At 46.6% G+C, this 16232-nt stretch overlaps 1 protein-coding gene across 2 annotated transcripts in view; it reads left to right on the top strand.

Moving 5' to 3' along the window:
• The window catches only part of SAMD4A (sterile alpha motif domain containing 4A), a 316896-nt gene extending 301507 nt beyond the window's left edge, over positions 1-15389 (top strand). Inside the window, exons 9-11 of one of the 2 annotated variants that reach the window (XM_006864624.1) lie at positions 839-965; positions 9255-9338; positions 15293-15389. In XM_006864624.1, coding sequence (XP_006864686.1) covers positions 839-965; positions 9255-9338; positions 15293-15321 — 240 coding nt within the window. In that variant the 3' untranslated portion in view covers positions 15322-15389. The remainder of the gene's footprint in view (positions 1-838; positions 966-9254; positions 9339-15292) is intronic. The other variant, XM_006864623.1, reaches the window with a different exon arrangement.
• The last annotated feature ends 843 nt before the right edge of the window (positions 15390-16232 follow it).

The following is a 16232-nucleotide window of genomic DNA, read 5'->3' as shown; positions in this document are numbered from 1 at the left end:
ACCACAGAGCAAGATTCTTTCTTTGCCTTTTTATTTGTAGCAAAATAACCCCTCCCTCTCAGTTCACCTGGTGTGGAGAATGGGAGGCAGAGGGGAAACTTCCTCAGCCAGTTAAGGCCACATGCTCTGTCCTGTGCCCCTCCCTCCTCTAACCTGCCCTCGCCCAAAGCTGGCTTTGTGGTGGACACAGACAGGCCTGAGGTTCTGGGTTTTCAAAATAAAACAAAGGGATGAGGAATTCGTTTATAAGCAGGAAAATGGCACCAGGCAAGCCAGTAGGATTGACTCGTAGCAGCAAGCATAGATTGGAAAGCCCCACTTTGCTGCCTGCTGTCCTGACCCCCCTGCCAGGTTGCTTCAAGAAGCGACTGTTACAACAGCCCTGTCCTAACACCAGCAGAGAGGTTCCTCTTCCCCCAACCCCACCTTTGGAATAAACTGTTAGAATCTCAGAAAGCAAGTCCACTGAAAGCCTTGAAATAGTTTGTGCCCTTTGTTGCAAATACTTCTAGAACTGCCCCTGTTTCCTAGGAAAGTGACAGGCAAAGCAAAGGCAAGGCAAGGGAAGCTTAAAGAGGTTTGAAGCCAGTGATAGAAAGAGGCTCTCAGAATAAAGCTGAGGTTTAGAGGCTTGGGAGAGGTGAGGAGAAGCAAAAATAAAATAAATGGAATCCACCCCCTTCTCTCTATAAACAGGAAGAGGATTATGCTTGCCTGGGAGCTCTTTACCAGAAGTTTGCAGAGAGTTCCCTGATGGCATTTGCCTCCTGCCTGGATTCGGGCTGGAGGCCCTCCCAGGCTGTCTAAGCTGATGGCCCCCTTTTTCATTTCTCACTAGAACCTCTGGTTTGCCAACCCTGGGGGCAGCAACAGCATGCCAAGCCGCACCCACAGCTCAGTCCAAAGGACCCGCTCGCTGCCTGTGCACACTTCTCCGCAGAACATGCTGATGCTCCAGCAGCCAGGTAGGCCTGGCATCTGAGCTTCTCCTCACTTCTCCCCTGGATGCCAAAATAGGTGCCCCGGTGAACTCAGCCAGAAAGTCACCACGCATTCACTGGAGCTCACAGAAGCCTTGCCAGCATGAATCGCGGCTGGCTGGCTGGGAGCCAGCACATGCAGCCCCAAAGTCGGTTGCAATCTGATGAGGGCTATTTTTGATACTAGTCCTATTTCTAGTGTGATTAAAGCATCGACAGCACTGGAGGGCTTTGGTGAGAGAGGGATGGGGTTCCATGTGTGTGTGTGTAGTGTGTGTGTGTGTTCAGAGAGAGTGTGAGACAGACAGGGAAAGAAAAACAGTCATGTTGAGGCTATGAGACCTTTCTACCTGGTTTGGGATTGCTTTGCGAATGGGACCAGCCTTCTCCCCTTTACTCAATTAAGTAGCATCTTTTCACACTTCCAGAGTCCCTGAGTGGTGCAAACAGTTAACAGGCTCAGCTTCTGGCCAAAAGGTTGGAGATTTAAAAGTCTAGCCATCTCCTTTGGAAAATCAGCCATTGAAAACCGCATGAAGAACAGTTCTTCTCTGACACTCATGGACTTACCATGAGTTGGATCCACTCTATGGTGACTGTTTTGCTTTTTGGCACAATTTAAGAAAATTTAATCTTGTGTATTGCTAACAAACATTTAGAGTCCTGGAGTGGCACTGCAGATTAATGCACTAGACTGCAAGGTTGGTTTGAACTTCAAGATTGGCAATTCAAGCTCACTAGCTGCTCCTAGAAAACCCTATACAGAATCACTATGAGTGGGAACTGACTCGATGGCACTTAACAACAACAAATATTTGAACCCTTTCTGTGTGCAGGCAGTAAACCAGGCTCCAAGAGTAAGAAAAAGGCATGAAAGTAATTAAAAAGCATACACACACCTATCTAGAATGACCCTTTAGATGTGTTGTTCGTGTAGAAAAATAAGCACCCAAAGCAGTAAAACCCTACACACAGTGAGTCTCAGAGGAGAAGGAAGGGAAATATCCCTGGAGCCTGAAGTAGACAAGGATGCTATGTGGGACAGAGCTGACTGTCAAAGAACCGAAAGGTAAAGAGGGAGGAAAGGGAGGAGGGTGGAGTTAAAGGCAGAAGGGACCAGAGCGGAAGTAGACCCAAGATGCTGTCTAGATTGCAGCAGATCATGGAGAACTTTGAATTCAGGACTGAGGAGATTGGATTCTGGTAGCTGCCAGTGAGGAATCTATGGAGGAATTTCAAAGGGGGTCAGATGGGAATGCACATGGAGAATGGCTTGCCTAGAGGGTGTGAAAGAGCAGCCTCTGGAAAAGGAACATCCACATGGTCCTAGTTCATGTTAGAAGTGCTTCTTTAGCTTCTAGAATGAATCTTGTTGCTCTCTTTTGTCTTTAAACTCCTTTTTTCTATTTTGACATTTGAGGCTATTTTTCTTCCTAGGAAGAAACACTTGATAAAATTTGGGAGTTGTGAAGGCCTTCTCCCTGGATCACTTAGTTCCATAATGTATTTCTCCATAGAATTAGGTGTGATTTATTCCTGATAAAGGAAACTTGGACAAGGATTGCAGAACCCTGAAATGAGGAAATCATGGACCTCCCCGCTGAATAGTTCAGCCAGGCCTCGAGCTGACAGCAGCCTAGCTGTCCTGCCAGCTCTCAGGAAACTGTTCATAGTTACTGTTCTTCAACTCTTGTGGCATCTCGATTTTTTCCAACTTCTTTTGCTGTGGCTCTTTTCCAAATCCTCTGTCCTTCCTTTTGTCCATGTGGATTGGGAAGAGTAGGCTCAGACTGTCCAGTCTCTAAGAAGCAGGGCCACCCCAGAGACTTAGGGGAGGAGCAGTTGGGTCTCTTGGTGCCAATTCTTCACCTGCACCTTGGTTTCCTGCTGCAGTTTTACAGCAGCACTGAGTGCTCAGCTCATGCGCAGCCTCCCAGAAGCCCCGCATCGTTCTACCTCTTCACACTAAGCCACTTGCTCCCATGGTTAAAAAGTTGAATCATGCAGAAAGGCTTGTAAGTCAGCAGCCCTCTGCCCCAGTGCCAAGTCCCAGAGGCAGCCACTTAAAGCAGTTTGGTTTCTGTTTTCCTGGTGGTGGTGGTGGTGATGGTGATAGTGTGCCATGGAGTCGGTTCTGACTCATAGCTAACCCGGCATAGGATTTCTGAGGCTGTAAATCTTTGGAGGAGCAGAAAGCCTCACCTTTCTCCCATGGTACTGCTGGTAGTTTTGAACTGCTAACCTTAAGGTTAGCAGCCCAATTCGTAACCACTACGCTACCAGAGCTGCTTTAATAATGTGTTTACATGTTGTTTTTAGAACTCTGGAACTCTTAAGGTGTTCTGTTTTGTTTTGTTTGATTAGCCTCTCATCCAAGCATCACAAACCCACTCCCAACAAAGTGTTAATGAACTACTGCATGCCTAGCCATGGTTAAGACATGGGAATGGGGCACTTTCATGTTTCCTGGTGTAGTTAAACTGGAGTGTGCTTGGCAGAGGCCACTCCAAAGCCCTGCCTAGCCCCTTCTCACAATGCCAGGTGGTTCTTCCTGGGAGCTGTCATGAAGGGTGACCCAGGGCCCAGCTACAGCCCAGGATTCCCCACTGAAGGAAAAGGAATCTGCAGAAAGTTCCAGCCACAGCCTCTGAAGCCTGTGTCCAGGGCTCCAAGTGCATCCCCTGCCCTCGCAGATCAAATGCTGGATTTCAAGACCACGCGTCACTGTTGTAACCTTCCGTCTTCTGGAGGAGACAGCTCGTCACCATGGACAGCCTCTCTGCCCCTCTTATCACTATAGCCAGGACCTGATGAAGGCTTGTCCTAGAAAGTCAGGATCTCACAGATCAGCTGGGCACATCTCCTCTGTGTCTGGGCCGTTCCACAGAACACAGCACAACCTGACTAGCCATGGAGACGTCTAGGGATTATAGGAACCCTGGTAGTGCAGTAGCTAAGCACTTGGCTGTTAACTGAAAGGTTAGAGGTTTGAACCCACAAACTGTTCCTGGGTGAAAGATACAGCAATCTGCTTCCATAAGGGTTTTGACCTTGGAAACCCTCTGGAGTACTTCTGTTCTGTCCTATCAGGACTCTAGGAGTCAGGATTGACTTGATGATGGTTTTTTGGTTGGCTGGGGGTAGGACTAGACTTTAAGGATAATACTGCGAAGGCAGAAGACGGCTTCATCTTTATATGAGCATCGTAACAGTGAATGCCCAGTGGAATGGAGACATGGGACTGACCTAGCAAGAGACACTCAGAAGAGTGTGTGACAACATAGCACAGGGTTTCCCTCCTGGCTGTTTGAGTTCTTGTAAGAACTCGTCTTAAACCATGTGGGTAAATCTTGAAGACTACGATATAGTCTTGCAATAAGGAAGCAATGATCCTATAAACTTAAAAAACATTCCTTTAAAGTGATGGAAGACTCTAAGTGTCTCCAAAGAATATAGAAAAGATGGGCTAAACCCAGCCTCCAAGTGATGTATTAATTGATCAGTCTTCCTAAGAAGCCTTATACGCTTTCGTGGATCTGCATAAATCCACAGGCCCCTTAGAGGCCATCACAGGAGGGGATGTTGAGCTTTATTTCCATATGGAGTGACTTAAATGCTTCCCAGAACCAGCAGCCAGGAGAGCCTTCAGGTGAAGTTTGTCTCCGGTGGCCCTCTGGGACCAGTAGCAAGCACTAACCTGGTCCTTTCTGGGAACAAGGTCTTAGACACTTATCAGGGTGTAGTCTGGGCTAGAGTAGTCATGTTCATTGTAAAGGCAGGGTGTGTTTTCCCAACTGGAAAATTAGTCTGGAAACTGCTTGGAGGAACGATCATTTATTTTGGAAGCAGCTCTGTTCCTGCTAACCTGAGCTCAGCACTCTCAGGTCCAATCTGAGAGGATCTTAGAGCAACTGTGCGCCATGCTGGGAGGTGATGGAGGCGTCACACCGCCTGCCGGCCTGATGAAAAGGGGCAGAGGGGTCAGAAGTCAGCTTCAAAGGAAAACCACAGGGAGAGGAGGCTGCACAGCCTCACAGAGCTGCACGCTGGGGATCTTGTCTTTTCTTTGCACAAAGCTCTACGCAAACTGCCCTCTGTGCTGAACTGCCTGGATGTGGGATGGATCAGGTGGCTCATTACAAGGCAGCATTTCATGTTGTGACATATCTGTTCACAAACCTTTCCTAAGCACCAGCTCATAATTGGAATTCTACCCAGGGCCATTGGAATGCCGCAGGCCTACCTGGGAATGTGGCGCTCATAGGCTAAAGATAAAGGAAAGAATCCTAACACCAAGGGAGGCCTGGTGTGGCGCTGTGTGATAAGCACTGGAGTACTAACCACAGGTCAGCAGTTCAAAACCACCAGCCATTCCTTGGAAACCCTACACAGGGTCTCTGTGAGTCGTAAGGGACATAACAACAGTAACAGCAGGACGGTAGCATACCTTAGACAATCAGCCCTCTTAGATTTAAAGTTCAGAAGTCAGGAAGGAGCCGGAAAGAAAAGCAGATGGAACTGGGAAATGCAGGGACCAAGTGGGAAGAGGGCAGGTGTCCCATTATGGGCAGTACAATCAATGTCCCAAGACAAATTGTGTATGGATGGTTGAAGGGGAAACTAATTTACTCTGTAAAAGTTCACCCTCACCCTAATCACAATAAAAAGCTTTTTTAAAAAATAGTTTTTTACAAGAACAAATTCCTAGTACTTGGAGGTGTCACCTGAGCTGAAGAAATAGGACTACTTTGGGCAAGAGTTGTTGTTGTTGTTAAGTACTGTGGAGTTGGTTCCGACTCATAGTGAACCTCCGTAGGGTTTCCAAGGTTGTAAATCTTTACGGGAGCAGAAAGCCTCATCTTTCTCCCGCTGAACAGCTGGTAGTTTTGAACTGCCGACCTTGAGGGTAGCAGCAAGAGTAGAGAAGACTAATAAGAGGGTCTGTTCCTTGTTGCCTTACGGGGGACTGTCACTGGCTCAGTAATTATGAGATGAACCCTTGACTTTTTTTTCTGGTGGTGTTAGGGGCTGTCGAGATGGCTCTAATTCACAGCAACTTTATGGGTACAGAATGAAACACTGCCCTGTTCTGCGCTATGTTCACACTCTTTGCTATGTCAGAGTCCATGGTTTTAGCTATTGTGTCAGACCATCTCATTGAGGATATTCCTCGTGTTCCATGACCCTCTGTTTAACAGCTAAGATAGGCCCTTTTCTAATGACGAGCCTTTGTTTGATGGTGTGTCCAAAATAAACAAGCCAAAGCCTCATCACCATTGCTTCTCAGGACCATTCTAGTTGTATTTCTTCATGATTCATCTGTTTGTTCTTCTGACCAGCTTAGCGTACTGCGCTGATTTATGAAGCTTTAGCAAGAACTGGCCTGCTGCTTAATGTGGGCCAGTGGGGCAGGAGCTCTGCCTGACTGCCCCTCCTGGAACCTTTGGTGAGAGCCCTGCCTACCTGGTGACATGTGACTGAGCTTTTCTAGCTTGAGACAGAATAGAAGCTGGTCTCCCGTCTGCCTTGTGTGTGTGGTGAGATGCCATGGATCTGTTTTTATCAAATACACAATTAAAAAGTCACGCTATTAGGAAACTCTGGAGTTTGAACATATGGGCTTCTTCTACCAAGACTTAGAGTGTTCAGAGCCACTCTCACCGTGACAAGGGGCTGTGGAACCATCTTCACAACTCCCCACTGCATCAGAGTGAGATCTGGGGGCGGAAAAGCCAGCCAGCCAACTTTCAACCTAAAAGAGCAGCCACTAAGGTTTGGAGAGCTGGAGCGGAAAGCCCAACATTGCTCAGCCCCCTTCTTGGAACGCACAATCTCAGGCTTGGAAAATGGCATTTTGCTGCGTCTTGGCAAGAAATTCTGCAGCTGAAACACTTCTCTCCAAATGTCGAGCATCTTTATTTATCCAAATCTCTCCACAGTGTTTGTTTAAAGGGGAGTGCTAGAGAGTAAACTAAATTTTACAATGAGCATATGGGTGGCTATAATTGCTGAGAGATTTTTTTTTTTTTTTTCATATTTGCTAACTGGCTATATATAAAATTGTGTGTTTCTATTTTATAGATTTCACACCCTGAAGGCTGCTAATTTTTGCATGCATATTATTTTCACATGAATGGATAAAAATACTACAATACTCTTGCCTTTAGGATCATCTAATTGTCCAGCCCAACTCTGGGAGGAGGATAAGAGAGAAAATGTGTCCCACTATCCTCTCGCTGGCTTCCCTGGAAGCTTGTTCAACTTCCATCTAGTCATGAGTTGGCATTGTTGTGCTCCAAAACCAAAGATGGTAGAACTTGTGTCAGAAGGAACACTGTCGGCTCCCTGATTCTTTTACTTTTTGTCCGTTTTGCCGATCTTCTCTATGTAAATAACAGAAACGGCAACTGCCTCTGAATTTGCTGGTAATGGGGAACCCAGATTGCCAAGAAGTCTAAGTGTATAGCTAAGCAAGGAAAACAAATACTTTGGTTTAGCCATTGGTTTCAATTTCCTATCTCACCAAACCGCCAACTTCAGCTTGCTTATTCTTGTAGTAGCCATTCATGCTGACATTTTTGTTTTGGGTTTTTCCTGATGATCTTTCTTGGAAGATGTGTCTTCTATCATTCTAGCTGTCCCACGCTGGTCTGTTTGTCCTTGCTAGTGGGAATGTCCCACCTCAGAAGGTTCTGGATGGGACTCAGGATTCCACTTAAGGTCCTATACTCTGCAAAGGCTTTGCAAGAGGCCTATTTCACTGGGCAAGTTCTAGAACCCCTTTTAGGTGTTCCACAGGCCTTTCTCTTTACGCACTTCTCAGTGAACTCAGACCTCTAACCTTTTGTTTGTTATTGTTGTTGTTAAGGGCCATTGAGTTGGTTCCAACTCACAGCGACTCTGTACAGAGTTTCCGAGGCTATAAATCTTTATGGGAGCAGAAAGCCTCATCTTTCTCCCACACAACAGCTGGTAGTTTCGAACTGCTGACCTTGCCGTTAGCAGCCCGACTCATAACCACAATGCTACCAGAACTCCTTAACCTTTTGTTATCAGCAAAGTATTTAGCCATCTACACATTTACACAATTCTTAGCTGTTAGACTTTCCCTCTACTTCTTACACCATCATTTTTCAACACTCGATAGACATGTTTTGCAGTGTGTAGAAGGCCACTGCAAAGGGTACTCTGGGAACCCCAGAGAAAGATGAACGTACCACCCAGCCTCTAGTCAAGGACACTCAAGGCTCTGTGGGATGAGGGGTGGGGTGTTGACAGTGAGGGCCCTAGCAGGACAGAGGAGGAGTCTCCCAAGGGCTGAAGTGAGGCTTCAGTCTAAGGATGGGGGAGGGAAAGATGTGTTTATAATGTACACAGCTTTGCCTCCACTGTTGAGTGGATGCCCTTCATTCTAACACGCTTGGAGGCTGAAAGGGTTTACAGTGACCTGCTGATGCACAGTGACACTGCGTGTGTGACATGTAGGAGACCAGAGGCTTTGGAGTCAGCTCCATGTTAGCCCCCGAATGATGAAGAGTTCTTTCAGCCTGACCTGAGAAATGAGCATGGTGGGCACAGTCTCAGGCTCAGAAAAGATTCTCCCCATGCTGGGGCTGCCCTCCTGCTGCCCCCCCACCCACCGTGATGAAGCTAAAATGGGGGGGTGCGCAATCCTGTGGTAATGAAGTACATATTCAACTGGAGGGGATCTGGAATAAATGCATACCATGTCAGATGTTGGTGGTGAAGGTTATAAAGAAAAATTAAAATAGGGGAAAGGGAGGGAGAGTGTGGGGAGACCAGTAAAGATAGAGCCAGGAAGAGGGTCCTCCAGGAACCAGCATTATAAGGAGAGGAAAAGCAGTGCAAAGGCCCTGGAGCAGGAGAGGACCTAGGGGAATAAAGGAAAGCGCCCAGATCCTGGGTCTCACGGGCCATGGCATGGATTTGGCTTTCATTCTGATGGGAAGCCACTGGAAGGTTGTGAGCAGAGGAGCAACAAGCTGACTTTGGGCAGCTATTTGTAGTCACCTGTTTTCCTGTCACCAGTCCATGTTCACAGTGGACTCTGTGTTTAGCCCTTAGGGGCTGATTGAGCCTGCACATCACTTGCAAGCTCAGTGTGTCCCTGCCAGTCCCTCCTGAGTCCCTCCCAGGGAGGCACAGGAGACCTTCATCCTGAAAGTTGTCCTGTGAGGAGCCACATGGCACTGCGCAAAGTTTCTCCTTGTCCTCAGAGTCCCTGTCACCTACATACCGCTTTGTCCCCTGCAGAATTCCAGCTCCCCGTGACTGAACCTGACATCAACAACAGGCTGGAGTCTTTGTGCCTCAGTATGACCGAACACGCCCTGGGAGGTGAGTGTGTCCTTACCGCATTCCATACACACCCAGGGAGACTTCCTGGCCATCTGCTGGCTGTGGCTGTGGGGGAGGCTGGGGGAGGTGTGAGGAGGAGTAGGCAAAGCCTAGAGAAAGAATGTGGCTCCTGAGCCCCCTCATGAAACAACTCCAGCTGCCCTCTTCCACTAGAGCCCACCTCTCCAGTGCACATTGGAATCACATGAGGTAAGGCATCCCAGCCAAAATCGGCAGTGGAGGAGCAAGGAACACACGACGTGGCTTTTAGTGGGAACATCCTCCTCCCCCACCACCCCAGCTTTGGAGTCTTTCCTTTTCAGCACTAGATTCCCCCCATTTGGTCCAAGCATATCCCAACTTCTACTAAAAATAGAATTTTTGAAACAAAAACCTTGCTTATTCTTACACCACCCTGCTCCAAACAGCTTCGTTAACCCCTGGGGCTCCAAGCAGCCTGAGGGGTCCTTCTAAGTATCACAAACCCAAAGCAATGCTGGGGCTCTGTGAGTAGCTAAAAACCAGGCCTTCCACTCCCTCATGGTGCTAACCAGGTGACTTTCTTGGGGCCACCCCCTTGGGGATGTCTGGCAGTGGGGGCAGGAGCTCTCTGCCCCTGTCGGTCCACTTTCTGGGAGACTCTGAGTCACAGAGATCCAGAGAAGCTGTCCCGACAACCTCTCTAGTCTTTGGAAGTTTCCTCACCCCATAGATGAGCCATCAGTGCACATAGGGTCAAACTGTGCACTGTTAGACAATGACAAAGAGAAAGACTATGGTTCCAGAGAGCCTTGTCCTCCACACAGGTAGATTCAGTCTCGCAGACACAGTCTTATCCTGCAATCTACTTCAAGATAAATGCTCTGCATGGAGCAGAGTGGAGGGCCAGGGTCACAGCCATCTGACTCAGGCCCCAGCTCCCTGAGATCCTCCACTTAGACCAGAAGGGAGCGGAAGGATACCCAGGGCTGCTGTGATGCCCAGGGATTCAGGTCTGAGCAAATCCTCAGTAGGAGGACACAGATTTCTCTGTGAGCTCCCCCGATGCCATGGAGTGCCATTTATATACCACTGCGCCATCTCTTGGCCATTCAAGTCCTAGAAATTTAGCATCTCTCTTCCTTTCCTGATTCCTCTAGTGGGGAGGTGCTATAGCTTATCTTCTCCACCTGACCAAGGAAACTGAGCTAGCAACACCAGTAGTCCTCTGGGAAGCAATGGGAAACAACCCAAATGTCCAATAATTGATGGAGGGATAAGCAAACTGTGGTATACTATCCCTACAATGGAATATCACTCAGCCATAAAAAGGAGCAATAACATGGGTTATGCTACAAGACAGATGAACCCTGGAAACATGTTTAAGGGACAGAAGCCAGACACAAAAGGCCACTTAGTGTATGATTCCTTTGATATAAAATATGTAGAGTTGGCAAATCCACAGAGACAGAAAGCAGATAACTGGTTGCCAAGGCAGGGGGGGCAGTAAGTGACTGCTAGAAATGACTTAGTTTTGAGGTGGTGGAGTGTTCTGGAGTTAGGTAAGAGCTATCCTTGCAAACAATTAACGCGCTTGCTGCTAACCCAAATGTTGGTCATTTTAATCCAACCAGAGGATTCTCAAAAAAACAGTCTGACAATCTATTTCCAAACTATCAGCCACTGAAAACAGTACAGAGCACAGTTCTACTCTGCCACACATGGAGTCACCAGGATTTGGTGCTTACTCCCTGGCAACAGTAGAGGGTTTACACAACTCTGAATATATTAAAAACCACAGAATTGTACCCTTTAGAAGGCTGGTGGTGGCTGTGTGTCATGGAGTCGGTTCTGACTCATAGCGAACCCTATACAGGGTTTCTGAGGCTGTAAATCTTTACAGGAGCAGAATGCCTCATCTTTCTCCCACAGAACAGCTGGTAGTTTCGAACTGCTGACCTTGAGGTTCACAGCCCGATTCATAACCACTGTGCTACCAGAGCTCCTTATTTAGAAGGGTAGAATGTATCATCTGTGAATTAGATCTCAAAATGTTTTTGAAAGTATTGAGGGCCGGTGTGGGGCTGAATTAGGGCAGTAGATGGGGAAGGAGTCCCCACAGCTGGGGGCCTACAGGGCTAGGATGCTAGAAGTGAACTCAGACCGCAGCCCCCTCAGCCTACTCAAGTCCTCCATTGAGAGTTAGCTAGGAGAACTGACCTTTATCCCCAGGGCTTGATTGATCTCAGATAATTGGCATGTTGGAAGCTCTTATGAAACTGCTAAGTACTAATGTTATCTTTTTTAAGTAGCAAGAATACCAAATGCTGTTTTAAAAGGAAGGTTTTCTTTGAAAAGACTTATTTTTTAGCCTATTGTATTTTTTCCATCTGAACTGATATTTTCTGCCATGTTTTCATCTTTGCTCATCTCCTAAGGCTTTTTTTATTGTCCTATGTTTTCTCAGTAAGCCCCTCTGGTGGGAAGTTTTATAAGCAGTTTCCTGAATAGAGAATGCAAATGGAGTTGGGGGGGTGGTCCCTGGTCTCTGTGTGCCCTCCCACTGTAACAGGGTTTCTGCTGACCAGCCCCTTCCAAGTACTGACAAAGACGATGATAGTTTAGGTCATTTTGCAAAAGGGTGAATGGGTTGGGAGAAGAGTAAAGCAAAGAGATTCCTCTGCTTCAGTTTGAGGAGGGTGCCCAGGTTGCTGGGACACCGAATCCCAGGAGGACCATCCTAAAGCGACTGTCTCCCAGGTGTCCATCATCTGTGCTCTGAGTCTTGTCCACTAACTGCTGCCCTTCTAGTGCTCGCTCCCCTTCCATCTGTACTTCTCCCCTATCAGGCCTCTTACGCAGAAGTTGGGTGGGCTGCCTCTGCCAACTTGGTTTCTGATTATTATTTAAGAATTTCATAAGTCTCTGTTGGGTTTGCTCGAGAGGGTCAGTACCAGGCAGGATAGCCGAGGCTGTAGAAGGAAGCTTCTTCCCGCAGAGTGGACCCTGTAGTGAATCCTGGCCTAGGGAGGAACACACAGCCACTCTGATATTCTGGGACCCACACTGCAGATGACTTCCATGTTGTTCCTTCTCTCCTTCTTAGGATTTGTCAGATCCACTTCTAACCCATATGGAGACATTTTACAAATTAGAAAGTGACCCCACTTTCTCAAGACACTGTACCGCCATCTAGTAGAAATATTTATAACAGTAATCATATGTGCTGATAATGGGTATATGTGACCAGTGTCCCTGGAATTATACCATACACAACTTTCATAGCTGTAAACGCCGAGTTTGGACGTCACCTAACGGTTATTTCTCTGCAGATGAGCACTGTCAGCCGGGAGTGTGAGGGGTGGAGTTAGAAGTCAAAGTATGGCTCACAGCTGGGTTGGTTAAGATTTTTATATTCCCAGCTACTCATTTCTACCACTGATGGACTGGCATTAATGACTGGGTCACAACCCTCCCACCCCCCAACCCCTTTCTACAGAGAGAGTAACCAAAGACCCCTGGTCCTTCACACAGGTATACAATACCACCTTTCCCCCAGGACTGGCCACTGCAGAGCCCCACTCTAGAAGTCACCGAAGATGGGGAAGAGGGGGATATTGATCAAAGTCCCACATTTGAGGACCTCTAGAATTGAGGTTCTGGTGCGGCACTTTAAACATTAGACTGCTAATCAAAGGTTGGAAGTTCAAACCCACCAGTCGCTCCTTAGAAACCACAGAAGCTCTCAGGAGCCATCTGCTTTCCTTTTTAAACATTTGTCTTCCAAAGACTGACTGGAACTTAAAACACACCTACACGTGCAAAGGCATACATGTGTACAAGTATATTTGGGAAATCTAAAGACTGATATCCCGATTGTGAAATTATACTACAGGTTTGCAAAATGTTATCATTGGGGAAAACTGGGCAACATACACAGTGTTTTCTCTGTTTATTATTTTTTACAAGTATATGCGAACGTACAATCGCAAAATAAATTTCAATTAAAAAAATTCTCTCAAGTCCCTGCTGACTGAGACAGCAGCCTGTCTGTCACCTACCACAAGGAGGTCAGGAAGCCCGTGAGGGAGATTCAGTGCTCCTCAAAAAAGATTCCTGACAGAAGCTCAGGAAAGCAAAAAGTTACCTAAAAGGAAAACTAATAAGACTTAGCTCTGGTTTCTCAGTAGAAACCATACAGGTAAGAAGACAATGGGATGACATGTATAAAACTCTGAAAGAAAAAGATTGCCACCCAAGAATTTTATGTTGTTGTTAAGCGCGGCCAAGTGAGTTCTGACTCAGTGACTGATGGAGGGTTTCCGGGGGGGGGATGAGTTTGAACCACACCAATCTTGAGGTTCAAACTGACTTTGCAGTCCTGCATTTCTTCTACAGTGCCACATCAGCAAAATTGTCCATCAAATATGAAGGTGAAATTAGGACATCTCAAACAGAAATAAAAAGAATTTGTAAAATCCAGACCAACCTTACAAATATATTAAAATGAATTCTTTGGACAAAGAGTCAACAACAACCTGGGAAACAAACATACATGACAATATCACCCAGAACTCAACACAGATAGAGAGGTATTCAAAATAAAACTAACCTCGTAGTGGTGATGTGCTTGGAGTTGGTTCCAGCTCACAGTGAATGATCTAGGCTGTAAATCATCATGGGAGCAAGAAAGCCTAATCTTTCTCCCACGTAACTTGTAACAGCTGGTGGTTTCAAACTGCTGACCTTGCTGTAAGCAGCCTAACTTGTAAACCATTATGCTATCAGAGCTGCTTAAAACCTAGAAGCCTGAAAATAGGGAACCAGAGATAACCGGTTTGCAACAACAACAACAATAAAAACTTAAAGTAAAAAGAAGAAATAAGGTAGTTACAGAACTTCCAAATGAAGAGAAAATCAAGTCGATTTCAAGGGAAGAAAATAAATAAAAATAAATCTAACTGTAACCCTAAAACTAGAACAAGCCTTACTCCTAGCCCTAAATTCAATCTAGTCCTAACTATGACCATAATTTAAACCAGATGCTTCCCTCTGGTCTGATTCGTTGTCAAAGCCACCTGCTTCCCATTTGTTAATCAGGGACTTGAGGTGAGAAGGAGATGCTTCTAAAGAAAGGGGTGTGAGCTAGACAGGCCTACCCCCATGTCCGTTATAGCCCCTACCTGGCTTTTGAGTTGCCTCTCCTGCCCTTCTTCCATGCCTCCTTCCCCCATCCTTCACTGAAACCTCCAGCCTATCCCAGACCCACCTGTGATGACCTATCTCTACAGCTTTCCTCAAGCAGTATAGTCTCCCCTCCTCCATCCATTCCTGCCTCTTCTCTGCCTGGCAAACTCTTTCTTCTCATACTTGTTGTTGTTGTTGTTAAGTGCCGTCGAGTCGGTTCCGACCCATAGCGACCCTGTACAGGGTTTCCGAGGGTGTAAATCTTTACGGGAGTAGAAAGCCTCATCTTTCTCCCGCGGAGCGGCTGGTAGTTTCGAACCGCTGACCTTAAGGTTCGCAGCCCGATTCGTAACCACTACGCTAGGATTGCACAAGATCCTTTGCATTCTCCTTTTTTTTTTTTTTCAGTATATGTCTGTGAAACTGCCCTTGGCTTCCAAGGCTGACTTCAACATTTCTTCCTCCGTGTTCTTTCTATGCCGGGCACATCCACATTAGCGTAACTATCACACATAGCTCATTGTTTGTAGGACAGTGTGCTGCCTGGGCTGTGAGTACTTGCAGGGCGAGGAATGGGTCATTTCATTTTGACTCCTGGCACAAACACAGATGCCGCGTGGATGGGTATGTGAATAAGTGAGAGAAAAAAAAAAAATCCAAAAGAATGAGTGAATTTAGCCTTATCTGTTCTCAGAGACTAGGGGAGCCAAGTTCATCAGTATAGGTGGGCATGAAGGGGGGGATTGTCTTGCTCACCTGACCCCATCATGTGCTTCTTTCTCTCCTAGACGGGGTTGACCGAACCTCCACAATCTAAAAGTTGAAGATGAGAGCGACAGCGCTGGCCGTGAAATCGACTGCTGCGGGTCCAGTGTCAGCCATCTTCAGGGCTGCACAGAATCTCCCAAGATCCTTTGCAGCCTTTTTTTCCTGGTCCCTCTCCCATTTTGATTTTGTGAGAGCGTAGGTCGCCCTTGTAAACATATCAGTAGACCTGGGATTGGTTATTTTGTCATTTCTTTCTGTCATAAGATGGTTTGGTGTGTGGGGTGGGGAGGGGTCTTTAGGGAAACATGGGATGGGGAAGAGGGTCCCAAGAAGGGGGTACAAGTGACTCCCTGGAAGGAATTTAAAAAAAAAAATATATATATATATACCGCTATGAAAGAAGAGTACAAGAGCTAGGAAGAAGGCAGAAGCCCCAGGCCCTGGGATCCTTTTCAGAAAGCCTGGTTCCCAGGTAGGCCACAGGAGGATAGTATGGATACATGTGACCAAAAGCAAGATGGCGGTTCACCTTTTCTGTCTCCACTGACTGGATCTCCCTGAGGTCCCTGCTTGAAAGAGAACTGCAGGAGAGGGGCCACATGGCAATGGGGCAACAAGGAAAAAAATTCCCTCCAACAAAAGTTCAGATAAACTTTGATTTGTGTATTGTTTACATAACAATTTTAAAGGGTACATAATGTGTAAAGAGTTTGGGTAGAACATCTCTTCATACTATTGCTTTTGTAAAGGATTTGTTGTTAATATGGATTCATTTGTTTCCTCTATTTTTATAATAGCAGCAGGGTTGTCTGTTAAAACAGCTGCCAGGCTCTGCTTCTTGGGAAGATGGATGCAGTCACGTAGATCTGAGATGTCTGTTTGGCACCTCCTCTGGGAGGAGAGGATAGGTGGGATTTTGAGACAAGGATGTGAATGGAGTGGGCAAAGCATCATGCAAGA

Source organism: Chrysochloris asiatica, unplaced genomic scaffold (assembly GCF_000296735.1).
Source record: "Chrysochloris asiatica unplaced genomic scaffold, ChrAsi1.0 scaffold00067, whole genome shotgun sequence".
Classification (NCBI taxonomy): Eukaryota; Metazoa; Chordata; class Mammalia; order Afrosoricida; family Chrysochloridae; genus Chrysochloris; species Chrysochloris asiatica.
Note: the sequence above shows the minus strand (reverse complement) of the source record. Positions and strands in the feature narration are given on the sequence as shown.